The 21259-nt window shown below is 43.6% G+C and overlaps 1 protein-coding gene across 2 annotated transcripts in view; it reads right to left on the reverse strand.

Moving 5' to 3' along the window:
- FAM135B (family with sequence similarity 135 member B) overlaps nt 1-21259 on the reverse strand; it is a 187680-nt gene that overhangs the window by 20676 nt on the left and 145745 nt on the right. For both annotated transcript variants that reach the window (XM_034436027.3, XM_034436029.3), the window contains 4 exons: nt 14167-14322; nt 11225-11298; nt 9602-9756; nt 780-2724 (listed from right to left, as the gene is read on the reverse strand). In XM_034436027.3, the coding sequence (XP_034291918.2) occupies nt 780-2724; nt 9602-9756; nt 11225-11298; nt 14167-14322 (2330 nt within the window). The remainder of the gene's footprint in view (nt 1-779; nt 2725-9601; nt 9757-11224; nt 11299-14166; nt 14323-21259) is intronic.

Genomic DNA, 21259 nt, shown 5'->3' on the forward strand with positions numbered 1-21259 from the left:
GAAGGGAGGAGGGAGAGAGGGAAGGAAGGAAGGAGAAGGAAGGGAAGGAAGAAAGGAGGAAGGAGAAGGGAGGAGGGAGAGAGGGAAGGAAGGAAGGAGAAGGAAGGAAGGAGGAAGGAGGGAGGAAGGATGGAAGGAGAAGGGAGGGAGGGAGGGAAGGAAGGAAGGAAGATACTATATGTTTACATTCAGTATCATCTTTACCATCTTATGATCTGTTACTATGCAAATGTTCAGCATATCAATACTTTTATAAAACATTTATTCCTATCCTCATGGATCCTACAGAAGAGTAACTTGCCCTGATGGTCTCAAGGTTAAATATTTTTTTAAAAAAAAAATGTATTTCACAACCAGGCTCAATGTTTCTATAAAACCATTGCAAAATAAAGTTGAGGGTTAGAATTCAGGAAATAGATTTTTCCTATCGTGTTTTTTTTTTAACAAGGGGAGGGAGGGAGGGAGGGAAGGAAGGAAGGGGAGGGAGGGAGGGAAGGAAGGGGAGGGAGGGAAGGAAGGAAGGAAGGAAGGAAGGAAGGGGAGGGAGGGAGGGAGGAAGGAAGGAAGGAAGGAAGGGGAGGGAAGGAAGGAAGGAAGGAAGGAAGGAAGGAAGGAAGGAAGGAAGGAAGGGGAGGGAGGGAGGGAGGAAGGAAGGAAGGAAGGTAGGTAGGTACTATATGTTTACATTCGGTATCATCTTTTCCACCTTAGCATTTGTACTAGCAAATGATACAGCATATTGATACTTTTATAATTTTTTTTTTAAAGTCAATCCTTACTTGAGCATTTGTTCATTGTCTTCTTCCCCCACTTTACTAGATTCGCAAGAGATGACCCCAAAGGACCCTACTGGTTGGTGAGTGATAGGAGAAGTGACCTGCTTGGAGGACAAAACCGTCAGCGGAGGGGTCTCTTTGAGAACCGAAGAAAAGGGCAGACAGGTGGCCGTGCAAGAAACAGATAAATTGACTATCTCCAGGGCCTTCTTACTCTCAAGCACCAAGGTCTCCGGCACTGCAGAATGAAAGCCGGTGCTGTTGGCTACAATCTTCAGATCTCTTTTGTCCAGCTCAACGTTGCACGATCCACACTCAGATCGGTCGTCCAGCTCAACTTTCTGTGAACGTGTGATGTCTCTACCACCGGTTCTATTGTCCCTGTTGACCAGAGAGGTAACAGAGTTCCCCTGGGTGAAGGCCAAGTCTGCTGAGTCTGGATGAGTGTAGCAAAAGTCCATCATCTCGTTCTCACAGTGTGAGAAAGTAGCGTACAAATTGTGGTCATGATTCAAGTTCGCATCCTCGCGATACACCTCCAGATTAGAAACGTTTGTATCCAAATAATGATTGGCTGTTTCTAAATGGTCATCCTCTCTTCTCTCTTCTGGCAACTGGTATTCTACTTGAGATAGTAGCCCCCCTGTGGCTTCCAAATTATGGTCCTTCTCAGGAAAGCCATGAACACTTCCTTGTAAGTGAGCAGTATTACACTCAGATTTGGGGTGTATTATCAAAGCACCGGGCAGCTGAGGACCTCCATCCTGGCAGGTAGAAATATTTCCCACGGAGACCATTCTGGCATTTCCTATTTCCACATACTGCACACCCGAGATGTTTTGATCGGGTGTGGATATATCCCTGACTTCCGCAGGTTCCTCGGGACTGCTGATCTGAGGAGCAGAGATTGATTTGGTCAACTTGTTGGGCTCCACTTCTCTTTCTTCTTCCTCATAAGGCAAGGAGCTAATAGAAGTCAGCGAGGCTTGGATGCCATTTGGCAAACTTGTATTGCTTTCTGTGTGTCCACCTTCTAGGGAATTCCGGTGGGTTGCATGCCTTTTGACTAGCTGGTGAAGGATCTCTCGATCACCGGTCAACTCCAAGGCTTTGCTCTTTGCATCAGACCAAGCCACCGAACTGGGTTCGCTTTCAATTCCCGAATCTGAAATTACGGATGAAGATCTCTTAATAACTCCTGAGGTCAAGACCTCTTCATGCTTTTCCATGTCATGCTCCTTCAGGTGTGACTTGGACTCTTCCACAACTGTTGTCGGAGTTGTTGGAATGGAGTTGAAATTAGGAATTACGTCAAAGGTCCTCTGAGTTTCACTACGTTGATCTACCGGTGTCTCAGTGAACATTGGTTTGTCCGAAGCAAGAGTAGATTCACAACAATCCCTTTGAGCTGCTTGGCTCAAACTAATCCCATCCACATGTTTAGGAGGTTCATAATTGCCAGCGTCGCACTGAGCATTCATAACAAGGATTGATTGATTCTGGTGAGCGGTCTTAAACACTGGGTCCATATCCAAATATGGCACCTCTGTAGTGAGCCTATTATTGTTTTCTGTAAAGCTCATTGGTCCCTTAAAGTTTTTTGAAGGATCTTCCAGGAGATCTGATGCCAAGCTAGATATCACATTGCTCTCTAGTTCTTTCCGAGTGATGTAGGATTGGACATTTCCATTCATTGTATATACCTGAGTCATGGACTGAGCCTTGAAATTCTTGTCTGTACAAGAGTCACCTTTTGAGTAGCCAAAAGGAAACATCAAATTTCTATGTATCCTATCTGTATGTATAACGTAAGGCATGCTTTTCCTGAAGTCCCCCTTTGCTAAAGCAATATCATTGGTTGAGGAACGCTCTTCATTTCTGTCAAGGTCCACTTGTGAATTGTCCACTGCAGAGATCATGTAGTTTGACAAAATGTCTAAGCCCTGAACTGAAAAGGAAAGAAAAATGGAACCATGAGGCATCAAGGATATGCCAGCATAAGAAAATACTAAACCCAAACCCAAATGAGATTACTATAAAACCGAACATCATTGTATGTGTCAACTCTGAAGCAAACCTGGCTGAAGCCATCTGGCGCTGCCTCATAGTTGCCACGAAGCCTGAGAGGGGGACGGGAGGAGGGGAGTAGATAGCACAGCTACAGTCAAAACAAAAAGTTTTCCTGTGGGAACCAAGGTCATCGAAACAGGTGTCTGTTGAAGGAGGAGAGGATCCTGCCATCCCTCTTCATTGGACAAAGTGATCGGTGACACCTACGAGGGGGGATTTTTACTCTTTTTATTAGGTGAAAACTGCGGGAGCTGTTAGAGTTGGTTTTCACCAGCTGTGCCGATATGATGTATCCAATAAACATGTTCTTTGAGGAATCTACTTGCCTCGGAGTTCTGCTTTCAATGGGTGCATCAGTGGTGGGTTCCTCCCGGTTCGGTCCGGTTCGGCCGAGCCGATAGCGGTGACGATATGACGTCACCGAACCAGTTCTCCCCCCCACCCTCCCAACCCCCCACCCCCGCTCATTATTCTTACCTTTTATTTGGTCCCACCCCCAATCTATTGCTGCCTCCTGAGTCCCAGCTGATGACTAGAGGGAAAAAAACTGTTTAAACTCTTGCCGCGGGGCTTCAAAGGGCCGTCCTACAGCTGATCAGTGTTAAAAGCAAACAAATGAGTCGGGTCATAAGTGCGAGGACCTTCTAGAAATGACTGACCAGCTAGCCACACCCACCTAGTCACATGACCTCCAAGCCACACCTACAAAATAAGCCACGCCCACAGAACTGGTAGTAAAAAAATTTAGAACCCACCCCTGGGGTGCATTATGCGGTACCCTGACATTATGATTTAGAGGACCACCTTCCTCAATGTAGTGATCTTTGGGTCCGACACTCACATGTCCAGATGTACTTCCTCAATCAATATCCAGGTGAGCATAGATTAACTTCAAGATTAACATCAGACCATCAATCAAAAAGTAAAGAATACTCCGATCAAGGAAAGAAGCTAACAGTAAACAGCCCAACCAAAGAACCTCTAAGACCATCCCTACCAACACTGGCAGAGCAAGCTACTAGAATATAAATTGAGAGAAAATCCCACTTCCTACTAGCACTGATGATGTTATCTAGTTTAGTAATAAAACGTCTGCAAGAAAATAAGCAAGCCCAGAGAGAATCAAGGACCATTCACTGTCACGTTGGCATACAAAATTGTAAACTACAACTCACACTTCCCCTCATTTTGAGCCATACAAGTTTGATGTCAGGTTTTGATGCTATCTCAAAATAAAGGAATTTCCAAACTGCCGATCTTTAAGGAAATTTTCTCTTTATTGAGCATAGTGATCTGTCCCTGGCTCTTGCGCGGTCAGTACTGACCTTTAATAATAATAATAATAATAATAATAATTTTATTTCTATACTGCCCTTCTCCCGAAGAACTCAGGGCAGTGTACAGCCAATTTAAAAACACAAGACACAACAATAATTAAAAATTAAAATAATTAAATAGATTTGGCCGATTTAAAACCCCAAAAATTAAAATACCCCAATTTAAAATTAGTATATTGACAGCCCTGCCTGGCGGAACAACAGGGTCTTCAGTGCGCAGCGGAACACCCGGAGGTCGGAGATCTTACGTATTTCCGGGGGCAGTTCATTCCACAGGGCTGGGGCTCCCACAGAGAAGGCCCTCCCCCTGGGTGTCGCCAGCCGACATAACTTGGCTGACGGCACCCTGAGGAGACCCTCTCTGTGGGAACGGACTGGTCGGTGGGAGGCTATTGGTGGCACAATCCCTCTGCCCCACAATCCCTCCCCTTCCGATCCCCAATTCTCTGCGTCTCATTGGCTATCTTCCAAGCCACTTTCCTCATCCCTCCTCCGTCAGATCACAGGAATGTTCCCCTCCTCCCATCTCCGAGGAGACAGAATCTTCAAAGGGATTAAGTAGGCAAAAGTTCAAGCTTCTCCTCTCCTTATATATGTCAGTGCTGGGACGCTGACATTTGAACTGGTACAAATTGCATTTTAGCTTCTTTTTCCTTGGCCTGGGTATATGCTGAGCTTTCTTCAGTGCTCTGCAAAACTGTTAACTCTTCTTTAATTTGTCCTGTTTCTCTTTGGGTGGGGAGGAGAAATTCAAAACATCAGCATGTGCTCACTGAAACAGGACTCAGGAGATAGACTCATTTCGGCCCCTTGATCGAGTGAATTAGCCATGAAATTTTGTTCATGTCTCATTCACAATGCTTTGTGGATCATCAGACCGTTCCCAGGAGGTGTGAAAGGTTCCAAGGAGATCCCTACCCCATTGTGAATGAGCAAGGGGTTGTGCATCCAAAGGCACTTTCCCCAAATTAAAGGGTGGATGCATGTTTGGGAACCCCTTCCTCACAAATTAGAGAAAGAGGTCATGACCAGACTAGCTGATCCATGGACAGAGGATATATGCCTATATTGTTTCTCACCAACTCAAGGAAGGTTGGGGAAGAATAGGGAAAAAGTTTCTGGGATACACAGGGGTACCACAGTCAATAAAGAGACTGCTGGCTGTTGAATTTTCTAAGCATGGTTGTGGAAGAAATACAGTTATGGTCCTAACTACACAACACTACAGTTTCAAAGAAGGCAGTTCCAATTCATAAACCTTGTTGGTCCCTGTACAACACAGCTCTCTCTCTCTCTCTCTCTCTCTCTCTCTCTCTCTCTCTCTCTCTTTCTCACTGTTATTCTTTCTCTCATTCTCTCTCACTCATTCTCTCTCTCTCTCATTCTCTCATTCTCTCTCTCCCTCTCATTCTCCCCACGGAGAGGGCTCGCAATCTGGGTGCACGGCTGTCTTTAGAAGAGCATATGACAGCTGTGGCCAGGGGGGCCTTTTATCAGGTTTGCCTGATTCGCCAGTTGCGGCCCTTTCTGGACCGGGACGCCTTGCGCACGGTCACTCACGCCCTTGTCACCTCCCGGCTGGACTATTGTAATGCTCTCTACATGGGGCTCCCCTTGAAAAGCACTCGGAGGCTCCCGCTGGTCCAGAATGCGGCCGCGCGGGTGGTTATGGGCGCAACCCGTTGTGCCCACGTGACACCCCTCCTGCGCGAGCTGCACTGGCTCCCACTGGTCTTCCGGGTGCGATTCAAGGTGTTGGTCACCACCTTTAAAGCACTCCATGGCACAGGACCCGGGTACCTTCGAGATCGACTTCTGCCAGCAATAGCCTCCCACCGGCCAGTTCGCTCCCACAGAGAGGGTCTCCTTAGGGTGCCATCGGCCAAGTTATGTCGGCTGGCGACACCCAGGGGGAGGGCCTTCTCTGTGGGAGCCCCAGCCCTGTGGAACAAACTGCCCCCGGAAATTCGTAAGATCTCCGACCTCCGGGTGTTTTGCTGCGCATTGAAGACTCTGTTGTTCCACCAGGCTGGTCTATCAACATAACAATTTTAAATTGGGTTTTAAATTTCTGGGGTTTTAAATCGAACCGAATTTATTTAATAATTTTAAACTATTTTAACTGATGTTGTCTTGTGTTTTTAATAGGCTGTATACCGCCCTGAGTCCTTCGGGAGAAGGGCGGTATAGAAATAAAATTATTCTTATTCTTATTCTTATTCTTCCCTCTCATTCTCTCTCTCATTCTCTCTCTCCCTCTCATTCTCTCTCTCATTCTCTCCCTCTCATTCTCTCTCTCATTCTCTTTATCTCTCTCTCCCTCTCATTCTCCCTCTCATTCTTTCCCCCCCTCTCTTTCTCTCTCTGACATTTTTCTCACTCTTTGTACAACTATCTTTAATTAAATGGAATTTGGGGACATAAATAAAAAAATAAAATAAAACCTCAGGCATAAGAAATTAGATCCTATTCCAGGCCCTGTTGACTTTGAACTGAATATTGCTTCTTTTCCCGAGTGAAACAATGTAATTGCACATAAACCATAATTGCACACATACATAAAAAACATAATTGCGCATGGAATCATGGAGCAGGAATACAAAAGAAAGCATCCCTGACAGATGGTTCTATAGCCATCCCATAAATATATCCGGGGAATAGGATGTGGATAATTGCTTTCACTGTTGAGCAGCATTCACTCTTATAAAAAAAAAAAAATCTTCCCAGAATTAACTTAGAATCTGCTTTCCTGGGACAAAAATCCATGGTTCAGGTCTGGAATTCTAGGATGACTGAAAAGCTCCTTGCTTCCTTTGGGTGGGCTTTCCCTTTGCAATCATGCATTAGATTCCCCTTCAGCTGTCACCTTATGCTTGCTGTGCTTCACTGTTAGACATTGACAGACTGCCATGAAGTGGGAGGAGGAGGGGAGGATGTAGAGCGGAATGCTTGGGGAAAGCGAAAGTAGAGACTGCACCCCCTCGAGAAGCTGCCCCAAGGTCACCCAGCTGGAAGAAGAAGGGAGCCTCATACCAAGCTGTGCCTGGACTGACCATTATGGAAACATAAAAGGAGCCTTGGTGGCACATCGGTCTAAAGTGCTGTTAAAGTAGCACTTAGCTGCCAGCTGCCTGCAATTACTGCGAGTTCGAATGTCACCAAGCTCAAGATTGACTCAGCCTCCCATCCTTCCGAGGTAGGTAAAATGAGGAACCGGATTGTGGGGGCAATAAACTGACTTTGTATAAAAAAGAACACTGCTTGGGGGGACCGAAAGCCCTACTAAGCAGGTATATACAAAAGAATGAAGGCTATTGCTTAACGCATTGTAAGCCGCCCCGAGTCTCTGGAGAAGGGCAGCATATAAATTGAACCAATAAATAAATAAATAAATAAATAAATAAATAAATAAATAAATAAATAAATAAATAAATAAATAAATAAATAAATAAATAAATAAATAAATAAATAAATAAATAAATAAATAAATAAATAAATAAATAAATCTCACATGAATTTGATTGGTTATAATGGGGTGGGCAGTGAGGGACAGTTAAGATAGTGTGAGGGGGAATAGAACTGAGGGATCTTGGTGCACAATTCTCCGTTCTGGGTAACTATCAGACTGCCCACAATTTAAATCTCTAAATAGAAACGATCCTTGGCTCCATTTGTTGAGAAAGGTATTGTTTTATTACAGACCAAGCAGCCTGACATTCCCTATATAAAGGTAGAACCAAGCACATCTCTCCATCAATAAAGGAAAATATTTATAGGGCCTAGCTATCTTCGAGACCGCCTGCTGCTACCGACGACCTCCCAGCGACCCATGCGCTCTCACAGAGAGGGCCTCCTCAGGGTGCCATCAGCCAAACAATGTAGGCTGGTGACCCCCAGGGGGAGGGCCTTCTCCGTGGGGGCACCTACCCTCTGGAATCAGTTGCCCCCAGAGATAGGGAGAATCCAAGACCTCAGCGCCTTCCGCCGTGCCCTTAAAACCCACTTTTTCCAGCAAGCCGGGCTGGCTTAAGAATAAATTTTTAAATGTTTTAATTGGTTTGTGATTTTTAATTTTTGGGCCAAATTTATATATATATATTAATTGTTTTTTAATATTTGTATTTCATGTTCTTAATTCTGGCTGTACACCGCCCTGAGTCCTCAGGGAGAAGGGCGGTATATAAATTGGAAATAAAATTAAAATAAAGATTGAAATGAAGGGTCTTTGGTGCTCTCTGAGCTTGCTTGTTTCCTTACGGACATTTCACTACCCAAACTGGGTAACGTCATCAGTGCTAGTAAGGAGTGAGGTTTGCTGTCAGTTTATATTCTGGTGGCTTCTCTGTCTGTGTGGGTGGAGGCGGTCTTGGAGATTCTTTGGTTGGGCTGTTTGCTGTTGGCTTCTTTGGCAGTTTCTTGATTGGGGTATTGTTTACTTGATTGTTGGTCTGAAATTAAGCTTGGAGTTAATCTATGCTGATCAGATTGCTGGTTATTGGTGGAGTTATTTTTGTTTTCTTTTGGGCTGGTTGATTGTCTCTTTTGCACAGTCTATAGATCAAGGGTGGGTTCTACTTACCTTTACTACCGGTTTGCAACGGGATCGTGCACATGCGCTCGCTTTGTTCGCGTGCACGCCGAGCTTCTGTGCATGCACAGATCATCTATGATGACATCTGGGTGGGTGGGTGGAGCCTCCCACCAGTTTTACTACCAGTTCGCAAGAACCGGACTGAACCGGGGGCAACCCACCACTGCTATAGATGGTGTTAATGTCTATGTGTCTATTGATGGCTGATTTGTCAGAGTGCCAGGCTTCTAAAAATTCCCTGGCAGTTTTGGACTAGGCCTGGTCTACGATGGTCACATTTTCCCAATTGAAACTATGGTTAAATCTGTCTACCGTGTTTTCCCGAAAATAAGACCCTGCCTTATATTTTTTGAACCCCGAAATAAGCGCTTGGCCTTATTTTCGGTGAGGTCTTATTATTTTGGGGCACGTGGAGCCAAGATGGGGCTCCTCTTGCTGTCTTACCTGATTTCCAGCTCTATCTCCCTAACCCTAACCAGAGGAAATGGTGGGGACTGGCTGTGCATGCATTTAAATATTTTTGGAGAGGGCTTATTTTAGTGCATGTGCTCAAAAGCCCGATTGGGCTTATTATCCAGGGATGTCTCATTTTCGGGGAAACACAGTATATGTTGTGAAATTAAAGAATTTTCATCATGTCTTCTCACTGTCAGACTGATTCTCCATCACACACACAATTGGCTTTCTTGCACACGTGGCTTGACAAATTCAGTCTCACAAATAACAGTTTTTAAGTAACTGTGCCGTTTCACAGGTCAGAATGGTTCATTCTGTGCTAACGCTGAAAAAGCTCCCAGAAATGAAAAGGAATCCCTACCCCTGCCCACCTTGATAAGGGAAATCAACATATCGGTCCTCAAAGATAATTGGTAGTGTGCTCCAGTCTCCATCAATGTCCAGGCATTCCACAGGAAGTGGTGGCATGCGGGTCAAATACTCAGAATATCGAACTTCGGTTGAAATCTGGCTGTGATGCTGGATGCTGTTGGGAAGGAGACGGAGAAAATCAAAATGTAGCTTTTCATCATCATTAGTTTTTTTCTGCTATTTTGGGGGAGGAATATTTCCCTTTTCACCTATTCATTTCCAATTAGTTTTCAATAAACCCACAGTTAATTGTTTTTGAAGTTAAGAAATGAGTAAAGAGTAACAAGGATGAAGTAATAAGATGGGGGGGAAAAGAAAATTTCACGCTTTCACTGGAAGCTCTACCTTCTTCTCCATGGAATACACATGATTTAGGACTGTGTTGTAGACTGGAGATAGATGTTGTTGTATCCCTCTCCCTCTGTTGAGAGAGGGCTGTTCAATTTTGACATAGATGGCCTCTTTGACCCCTCTTTCAAATCAGCGGTCCTCTCTGTCCAAAATGTGGACTTTGCTGCCTTCAAAAGAGTGTCCTTTGTCTTCTAAATGCAGATGGACTGCTGAATCTTGTCCTGATAGGTTTGTTCTCCTGTGTTATGCCATGCATTTATGAAGTGGTTGTTTTGTTTCCCCAATGTACAGATCTGCACATGGCTCACTGCATTTTACTGCATATACCATATCTCTCAACAGAGGGGTGGGGGGATGTGACATTATCTATCTCCAGACCTCAAGACAGTACTTACAACAGTTTCAAGAAGGCTCCACAAAAATTTGCACCACTCAGGTGATAATAATAATAATAATAATAATAATAATAATAATAATAATAATAATAATAATAATAATAATAATAATTACTACTACTACTACTACTACTACTACTTTATTGTCATTGTACATGTATACACAGTATACCCATACAACAAAATTCACTTAACATGCAAAAACCAGGTCCAACACACATAACAATCCCCAAACACACTCCTACCCACCACAATTCTTCACCCCTAAACCACCCAAACATCCACACAACAGACCAGAATGAAGAACATTGTCAACTCGCAAAGCATCCCTGGCCCGCTCTCGAGTTGCCATAGGCCAGGATTGTGTGGATGGGAAACCAGAAAAATGGCACAGCAGCCAAAGACAGATTCACATTCCATGCTTATCTCTCTCAAGGCTGTATCCTAGGGTTACCTACAGCAGCGAGAGGGGAGTGATCTCTACAACCCACGAAATTGCTCTGTTGGTGAATGTGATTGATGACACACCCTGGGGGGAGGGGGGAAACAGGGTCATAATTGGGGCGTAAATTACATAGGGTCAGAGCTGGCTTCACTTGGGAATGTACCGACATGAAGCTCCTAATAAATAACTTGATTTTTTTTTTGAAGCTTGGCTCAAGACTCATGATTTAATTAGGGCATCCTTCAGAAACCTGATAAACATTCATATTTAATAAGGAGGAGGAGGAGGAGGAGGAGGAGGAGGAGGAGGAGGAGGAGGAGGAGGAGGAGGAGGAGGAGGAGGAGGAGGAGGTGGAGGAGGGAGATGGAAGGAAGACACTGAAAATTACGTACAGGCTCTCCTGGAAAGTTGTTGCAGCACATTTCTGATGCTCTGCGTAAAAGAAGGCCTCCGAAAATCTCTTTACCTAGTGGAGAAATATACAGCAATGCATGTCATCTTCAAAGCAAGCTATCCTGTCTTATGCAACCAATCCACCTAGAGTCAGAGTCAAACATTGTTGTTCATTTTTGTAAGCTTCTTTCTCTTTGTTCGGACAAGTGAATCTCAAAATCATGCTTTTTTTTAAAAAAACTAAAGATTAGATATTCATCAAAGCACATTAGCCATATTGATGTTCAGTGAATATAAGCTATGAATGCTGGGGCTATTCCTAACTCAAAAAGAGTTTGGAAGGAACTTTGTAGACTCCCTGCAAGGTAGCATGCCTTCAGTACCTGTCACTTTTCATGTGACATTCTGTAATTTTTTTTTTTTTAATTTGATTTATATGCCGCCCTTCTCCGGAGACTCAGGGCAGCTTACAATGCACTAAGCAATAGCCTTCATCCTTTTTGTATATTTATACAAAGTCAGCTTATTGGTCCCACAATCTGGGTCCTCAATTTACCTACCTTAGAAAGGATGGAAGGCTGAGTCAACCTTGAGCCTGGTGAGATTTGAACCTGCAGTAATTGCAGGCAGCTGTTCTTAATTATGGGCGCAACTCGTTGTGTCCATGTGACGCCCCTCCTGCGCGAGCTGCACTGGCTCCCAGTGGTCTTCCGGGTGTAATTCAAGGTGTTGGTTACCACCTTTAAAGCGCTCCATGGCATAGGACCCGGGTACCTTCGAGACCGTCTTCTGCCACCAATAGCCTCCCACCGACCAGTCCGTTCCCACAGAGAGGGTCTCCTCAGGGTGCCATCAGCCAAGTTATGTCGGCTGGCGACACCCAGGGGGAGGGCCTTCTCTGTGGGAGCCCCTGCCCTGTGGAATGAACTGCCCCTGGAAATACGTAAGATCTCCGACCTCCAGGTGTTCCGCTGCGCACTGAAGACCCTGTTGTTCCGCCAGGCAGGGCTGTCAATATAATAATTTTAAATTGGGGTATTTTAATTTTTAGGGTTTTAAATCGGCCAAATCTATTTAATTATTTTAATTTTTAATTATTGTTGTGTCTTGTGTTTTTAAATTGGCTGTACACCGCCCTGAGTCCTTCGGGAGAAGGGCGGTATAGAAATAAAATTATTATTATTATTATTATTATTATTATTATTATTATTATTATTATTATTATTATTATTATTATTATTATTATTATTATTATTATTATTATTAACAGGGTGCTTTAGACCACTGTACTACCAAGGCTCCTATGATCAGAATAACAGAGTTGGAAGGGACCTTGGAGGTCTTCTAGTCCAACTCCCTGCTCAGGAAACTCCCTGCTCAGGAAACCTGCTGAGCAATGCTCAATAAACCCTACACCAGTGATGGGGAACCTATGGCACGTGTGCCAGAAGTAGCATGTAGAGCCATCTCTCCGGGCACATCAGCCATCACCCATTGCTCTTCCGGGTTCTGGTGCACACATACGTGCCGGCCAGCTGGTCTTCATGCGCAAGGGAGCACCATAAACCAGAAGAGCAGCTCACTGGTGTGCATGTGCGCCGGGAAGCTGAGATTCTGGTTTCCAGCATGCGCATACACACTGGCCAGCCTGGTCTTTGCTCACGCATGTGCACCAGAAACCGGAAGACCAGGTGACCGTCACGCATGTGCATGCCAGAAACAGGAAGTTCAGCCACCCAGCGTGCGCATGCATGCCAGGGAACTGCTTTTCCGGTTTTCAGTGCTCCCTCGCTTGCGCACACATTCCGATTTCGGCACTCGGTGACGAAAAGGTTTGCTAACGCTGCCCTCTACCATTTCAGACAAACGATTGGACTAAAAGACCTCCAAGGTTCTTTCCCACTCTATTATTCTGTTCAGTTCAAAAGTGTGCAAATCACATTAATGTTTTTTTTTGGGGGGGGAGTCATGATGCCTCCTTTCACCCATACACACCAGCCTTCCTTTTCTCACTATCCTCTTCCTAACTTCCTCATGTTCTCATCTGGTTAATGACTCTCCTAAATTCTGCTAAAATCTTTATTTACCTCCTTGCCAAAGGCTTTAAAAGATATGGAGCTGATAGAAAAACCAAAGAATTTCTATTTTTTTTTCCCCATTTCCCCAAGAAAGTTATGTTGGTGATTTTTTTCCCCCCCAATCCGTCAAGGGAGCTAAAAAAAAGAATCCCCGTGTCTCTCTGTCTTTTATTGATTAAAAAAAATGAACAAACTAAATTAGATAAATTATGTTATTCTGAGGGAATCAGCCTTTAACTCGACTTAAGTTCAAAACAAGACTGAATAAATGAACTACATAGCTACATGTCCTTTATTTTAATAATAATAATAATAATAATAACTAATTTGATGAAAATTGTCACCCCTTAAAACTTTGCACAATTGAATGTTTTCCAGTTTTTGTTTTTTTTTAATTTGATTTATATGCCGCCCTTCTCCGGAGACTCAGGGCGACTTACAATGCGTTAAGCAATAGCCTTCATACTTTTGTATATTTTATACAAAGTCAGCTTATTGCCCCCACAAACTGGGTCCTCATTTCACCTACCTTAGAAAGGATGGAAGGCTGAGTCAACCTTGAGCCTGGTAAGATTTGAACCTGCAGTAATTGCAGGCAGCTGGTCTTAATAACAGGGTGCTTTAGACCACTGTACTACCAAGGCTACCAAGTTGGCATTGAAACAACAGAACAATTTCTGTTAAACAATGTATTTGATCAAGAATCATAATGTATTAATATTTTAATAAAAAGGAAATTGACTCTCAAGTTTGTATCTCAAAGCAATCCCATAACAGCCTAAAAATTAACACCGTACACGTCAACCTGAATTTGTATCACTTCCTTCTTCTAAATTGGGCACATCAGAATTCTGCAAGGTTACCCTTAGAGTGTGATGCTCTTGAATAAGGTACGTTGTGACGTCAGGATGTAGGGTTACAATTGCCAGAAATTGGGTCCACACGGCTAGAAGGTGGGAGCAGAGCCATCCAACGTCTTTGCTGATCTGCTCTGCTATCTTTTCTGAATTATTCAGCATCTAGAAGGTTGAAAGACAACATCAAGAACAGCTCGTGACAATGACATGACAAGCTCAGAATTGAAAAGGATCTTGACAAACTTGAACAATGGGCCCTATTCAACAAAATGAAATTTAATGTGGAGAAAAGCAAGGTTTGCCTGCACTTAGGTCGGTAAACCAAAGGTATAGTACAGATTAGGTGAAACTAGACTCATAAACATTAACTGTGAGAGTCCTAGTGGACAATCACCTAATATGAGCCAGCAGTGTGTGTCAGCAGCCAAAAAGCTAATACAGTCCTTGCTTGTATAAAGAGAGGCATAGAATCAAAATCATATAGTACCACTTTATAAAACCTTAGTAAAATAACACCTTACTACCAGAGGGCAGGACAAGAACAGTGGTGGGTTCCTCCTGGTTCAGCCCGGTTCGGACGAGCTGGTAGCGGTGACGATATGACGTCACCAAACTTGTTCTCTTTGTTCGGGAGCTGGGCCCTCCCATCCCTCCCACGTTATTCTTACCTTTTATTTGGTCCCACCCCCAATCTATTCGCTGCCTCCTGAGTCCCAGCTGATCAGCTGGAAGGAAAAAAACTGTTTAAACTCTTGCCGCGGGGCTTCAAAGGGTCGCCCTACAGCTGATCAGTGTTAAAAGGCAGTTTGGTGGTAGACCGGTGCCTGCAAAAACAAATGGGTAGACCAGGACACTCCAAGAACAAGCAGTTAAAAGCCTGGTAGACCAGTACCTCTGCTAAATCCTAAAGAATTGTCACATGACCATAAAGCCACGCCCACAAAATAAGCCACGCCCACAGAACCGGTAGTAAACAATTTTAGAACCCACCCCCGGACAAGAACCAATGGTTTAAAACTAATCAAGGAGAGAAGCCACCTGGAATTAAGGAGAAACAGGAAGTTTCTCCTTAAGTGAGAATAATTAACCAGTGGAACAGCTTGCCTCCAGAAGTTGCGGGTCCTCCCTCACTCGAGGTTTTTAAGAAGAGACTGAAGAGCCACTTGTCTCAAATGGTATAGGGCAGTGATGGCTAATCTTTTTGCCATCGTGTGCCAGGAGAGGGGGGCGGGGGAGGGTCACATACGCACGTACCCACGTGCATGCGTGTGCAACCCCCTCCCCCCCGCTCCTTGCACATGATGGCCTGGTAGGCCCGTTTTTCTTTCTTACCTGGTTCCAGATCCTCTCTGTGTATCTGGGAAGGGCGAAAACAGCCTTTCCCACTCCCTTGGAGGCCCTACGGAGGCTGAAAGGGCCCATTTCCCAACTCTCAGTGGGACAGGAAGTGACATTTTTTGCTGTCCCCAGCCTCCAGAACCTCTCTAGGAGTCTCTAGGAGCCTCTCTAGGAGTCTCTAGGGGGATAATTAGAACTGCAGAAAAAACAATGGCTACCAACCTGCCTTCCATTGAGGACCTGTATACTGCACAAGTCAAAAAGAGGGCTGTGAAAGTATCTACAGACCCCTAACATCCTGGACATAAATTGTTTTAACTCCTACCCTCAAAACGACGCTATAGAGCATGGCACACCAGAACAACTAGACACAAGGACAGTTTTTTTCCCGAACGCCATCACTCTGCTAAACAAATAATTCCCTCAACACTGTCAAACTATTCACTAAGTCTCCACTACTATTAATTTTCTCATCATTCCTATCACTCATGTCCTCCCACTTATGACTGTATGACTGTAACCTTGTTGCTGGTATCCTTATTATATATATTGACTGTTTCCTAATATGATTTGAATGCTTATTTGTACCCTATGACTATCATTAAGTGTTGTACCTTATGATTCTTGATGGACATATCTTTTCTTTTATGTACACCAAGAACATATGCACCAAGACAAATTCCTTGTGTGTCCAATCACACTTTGCCAATAAAGAATTCTATCCTGTCCTGTCCTGTCCTGTCCTATCCTGTCCTACTCTACTCTACTCTACTCTACTCTATTCTAAAACTTCATCTTCTTAAATTATTTTTTTGCCATTTATGTACCACATGCATGCACTCTATTTCATTCTATTTACACTCTATTTTATCCGACAAACAAAACTGCCTTAGTCTCTGAATTTTCAGATTCATACAATTCCCTGCTTCATTTAAATGAAGACTAATTTCAAAGCTCCTGGGTACTTGGCCAACAACACAGCATTGTTTGTACACAGCAGTAGAACAGAACAAAGAGATTTGCGTTTGTAAAAGTCTTCTAATAACTCCACAAGCTTTCATTACATTTCTCCATTGTAGAAAGTTAGCACCCACATCTCTCCTAGAAGAATGAAATAATTTTGAGAAATATTACAAAGGCAGAATATTATATTTCCCTGGATGAGAAATGGAGAAACATGCCTGAGAACAACATCTGAATATTGGTAGGCTATCAAATCTTTATTTCTGGATATTTCAGTGCAGGCAATGGTGACCATTTACAAATTAACCACTAGATGGCAACACGTTATCCTGTAATATAAAGCATGATTATACAGGTAATTTCTCTGTATAATATATTAAGATTTTTATGAAGCCAAAACTTTTCTGTTAGGTCCAGAAGCTCTCATTTCAACCCTGAGCTACAAATATTCTCCTTTATTAGAATAACACGTGCTTTTAAATCAGGGGTGGGCAACTAGTTTTCATAGGGGGCCACAGGAGAAACTGGAACTGTTATGGAGGGCTGAACCAATAGGGCTGTGAAAATGCAAAGCCATACATTAATTTATGTAAATTAAAGAAAAAGCTGTCTTCAAAATAAAAGCAATTTTCATGGGATGGACAGGGACAGACAAAGGGCCAGATGTGGACCTGACGCCATAAATAACAATTGCACTGAGACTTATATATACCACTTCACAATGCTTTACAGCTTTCTCTAAGTCAGCATATTGATGTTGTGGTCCGCCAGCAGCCTGCGGAGCTGGCAGCAGAGTCAGACAGTGAGGAGGCTGGGGAGGACTATGGGCCAGTCCTGGAGTTTGGGGAAGGCTCAGACGAGGGCTCTGCATTGGAGGCAGAGAAAGGGACATCTGGGAGGTACGTGCTGCCTCCGGAGCCTCCAGAATCGGACCTCAGCGAGGCAGAGGAACAGGGGGAACCTGTTCCCAGTGCGTGCATGTGCAGAGCTGCCAGAAGGCAAGAACAGCTAAAACAAAAGGGACGACTTGGGAGTAGGGCTGGGAGATGACTGGCCCCTCCCATAAGACTTAAAAGAGGAACAAAGGCACATGGGCCTTTGCAGGAAGCACCGTTTGTTCATTCAGTTCAGCTTAAAGCCTGAAGCTCTGTTTGATTCTGGACTCCATGTGGCTTTACCAATTAGCTCTTTGGCAGCGTGTCAAGGGAGATAAAGGTGGGTGATTATCCCGAAGGACTCTTTATAATTAATTAGGACTCATCTGTGAATGAACAGAGTTCACAGCTGTTGCAATAAAAGAGGTTTTTGGTACTACTCATGTGTTTTAATGACTCAGGAAGCCTAGATCAGAACAATTGAACTCAACAATCTGGCTTCTCATTTTACCGACCTCGGAAGGATGGAAGGCTGAGTCAACCTTGATCCGGTGACAATTGAACTGCTGGCAGTGGGCAGAATTAGCCTGCAATACTTCATTCTAATCACTGTGCCACCATGACTCTTCTAAATGCCCAGGTCTGTTCTAAACTTTGCTTCTAAAAAGAGATTGGAAAGCTATTTGTCTGGAATGGTAGAAGATCTCCTGCTTGAGCAGAAGGTGTGGTAGTACAGTGGTCTAAGGCACCCTGTTATTAAGCTGGTTATTAAGACCAGCTGCCTGCAATTACTGCAGGTTCGAATCTCGCCAAGGCTCAAGGTTGACTCAGCCTTCCATCCTTTCTAAGGTAGGTAAATTGAGGACCCAGTTGTGGGGGCAATAAGCTGACTTTGTATAAATATACAAAAGGATGAAGGCTATTGCTGAGCACATTGTAAGCCACCCTGAGTCTCCGGAGAAGGGCGGCATATAAATCAAATTAAAAAAAAAAAAAAAGGTTGGACTAGAAGACCTCCAAGTCCTTTCCAATTCTGTTCCGTTGTGTTCTAAATTTTGTCTACAGTTTTATTACTTAGACAAGGTATTTTAAATTGGCCAATCATCTACACCTTGAATCCAGGAAGCACTGATGTCATTGCAGCTATATATTTGTCCTTGCTGCTGTTGTGTCATTAAAAAACATTTTGTGATCCCTAATTAGCTAGGATCACACTTGGAAGGAGAAATCAGAGAGATTTGCTTATTCTGCAAAATATGCCTGTGAAGCTCATAGAATCAAGGATAAATACAAACATGTATTTTGCTTTCTTTTCATTTTTGAGAGAGAAAAATTATTAAGGTACTATAGCCAGATAAAATATTTGAGTAATGTTTGTAGGTGAATACTCATCACAGACTCATCTAATACAAACTCCTACACAAAATACTTCATACTTACATAAATGACCTTTGTGATCATATTAAAAGGAACTGTGTTCTCATCGTTGATGATGTTAAACTATTCAACACCACCGACAATTCAACTACCCTTCAAAAAGACCTTGACTATGTGTCAGATTGGTCTAACAAGGGGCAACTTCAAATATCAACCAACAAATGCTCTGTCTTGCACATTCGGCAAAAAAAATCAAAACATAAAATACAAATTAGATGGACATGACCTTGTAGATGACCCTCACTCTATCAAGGACCTTGGAGTACTCATTTCTAAAGATCTAAGTACCCGAGCCCACTGTAACAACATTGCCAAAAAGGCATTAAGAGTTGTTAACCTAATCTTGCATAGCTTCTTCTCTGGCAATGTTGTACTACTAACTACAGCATACAAAACATTTGCTAGACCAATTCTTGAATACAGCTCATCTGTCTGGAACCTGCACTGCATATCGGACATAAATACAATCGAGAGAGTCCAGAGATATTTTACGAGAAGTGTCCTCCATTCCTCTAACCGCAATAAAATACTTTATGCCACCAGGCTTCAAATTCCAAATTTTGGGCTTAGACAACTTAGAACTATGCCGACTTCAGTCTGACCTAAGCATAGTACATAAAATTATCTGCCACAATGTCCTTCCTGTCAATGACTACTTCAGCTTCAACCACAACAATATATGAGTAAATAATAGATACAAACTCAAGGTAAACCGTTCCAAACTCGATTGCAGAAAATATGACTTCAGTAACAGAGTGGTCAATGCCTGGAATGCGCTACCTGACTCTGTAGTTTCTTCCCCAAACCCCCAAAACTTTAACCTTAAACTGCCTACTGTTGACCTCACCCCATTCCTAAGAGGTCTGTAAGGGGCGTGCATAAGTGCACCAGTGTGCCTACTGTTCCCGTCCTAATATTCCTTTTTACTTACTCTTTTCATGTATTCTAATTATGTTTATACTTTTACCTGTTATCTTATATATGCTTGACAAATAAATAATCATATGATTATGAAAATGATGATGATAATGATGATGATGATTAAGAAGATGATGGTGTCAACTTGCAAAGCTTTCAAGTTGCCATGAGCAGGAGGGAGGGAGAACTGATAGAGCTGATTGATTTCCCTAACGGAAGTGCATTCCATACATTCTTCCTGACCGCAATCAGAAGGAGGGTGTTGGATTTCACAACCAGCCAAAGTGATTAATTGGAGAATGTGATTTATGTCATGGCCAGAGAGGAGGCGAGAGACAGGGTTATAGGGGAACGTAAATCTACGTGGGATTAGTTCTAACTGCATCCGAAAATTGCCGAAATGGTGCTCCTAATAAATGACTGTATTTCTTTTGAAGTTCGGCTCATGGCTCATGAATTAATTAGGGCATCTTTCGGAAACTTCACAGATGGTGAAGTTGATGATGATGATCACAATCTACAAAATAAGAATGAACAATCATCTTCACCCTCATCATCAAATTCTAAAGCCTACCGTAGATATTATAGAATACCTTTCCAAGCTGGTCACACTATCAAAATTTGGTTCTAACAATAATAGAAAACTTCCCGGGTTCTATATTTCTTCTTTTGTTTAATTTCTTTTAGAATGAATTGTTCATATAATTCTGACCTTGTTCAGCTCTCGGATTTGTGGGAAAAATCAGCCACAAGCCAAAATACTGCCTTGCTGATTAATTGAGTGAATTAGGTGGCATGGCAGGTGCAAAATATTTATGGAAGGTGGGAAAGAAATGTGCTATTCAACATCTCCTCACTTCCTCTATGGTTGTTCAGAAGGCCTGAAGATACAGAAAAAAAACAGAAAAGTGACTTGAAGTTCGGGGTCAAATTGCTGTAGAATAGATTCAAACCTCCCAGGAATATGCAAATTTTCAGAATAACAGAGTTTGAAGGGAACCTTGGTGGTCCTTTAATCCAACCCCCTGCTCAAACAGGAGACCCTCTACCCGTGATGGCGAACCTATGGCACGCGTGCCACAGGTGGCACGTGGAGCCATATCTGTGGGCATGCGAGTGTTGCCTTAGCTCAGCTGCAACGCACATGTGCGTGCCGGCCAGTTGTTTTTTGGGCCTTCCGGGCCTACCGGAGGGGCCTTCAGAAGGCCTCTGGTGGTGGTGTGGAAGGCCGTTTTCACCCTCCCCAGGCTCCAAGAAAGCCTCTGGAGCCTGGGGTGGGTGAAAAACAGGCCTACCAGGCCCACCGGTAACTTTTTTGCCGTCATGTGCCAAAAGCGGGGGGAGTGTGGGGGGATCGCACTTGCATGCGTGGGGGGGGCATGGGGGCATTGAATTATGGGCATGGGCACAAGCACACGTGACCCCCGCACGCTCCCCCCACTTTTGGCACGCGACGGCAAAAAGGTTAGCCATCACGGTCCTATACCTACTGGACAATGGCTGTGCAGTCTCTTCTTAAAAACCTCCAGTGATGGAGCACTCACAACTTCTGGAAGCAAACTGTTCCA

The sequence above is a fragment of the Pantherophis guttatus genome, chromosome 3 (assembly GCF_059756535.1).
Source record: "Pantherophis guttatus breed Tessera chromosome 3, ASM5975653v1, whole genome shotgun sequence".
NCBI classification, from domain to species: domain Eukaryota; kingdom Metazoa; phylum Chordata; class Lepidosauria; order Squamata; family Colubridae; genus Pantherophis; species Pantherophis guttatus.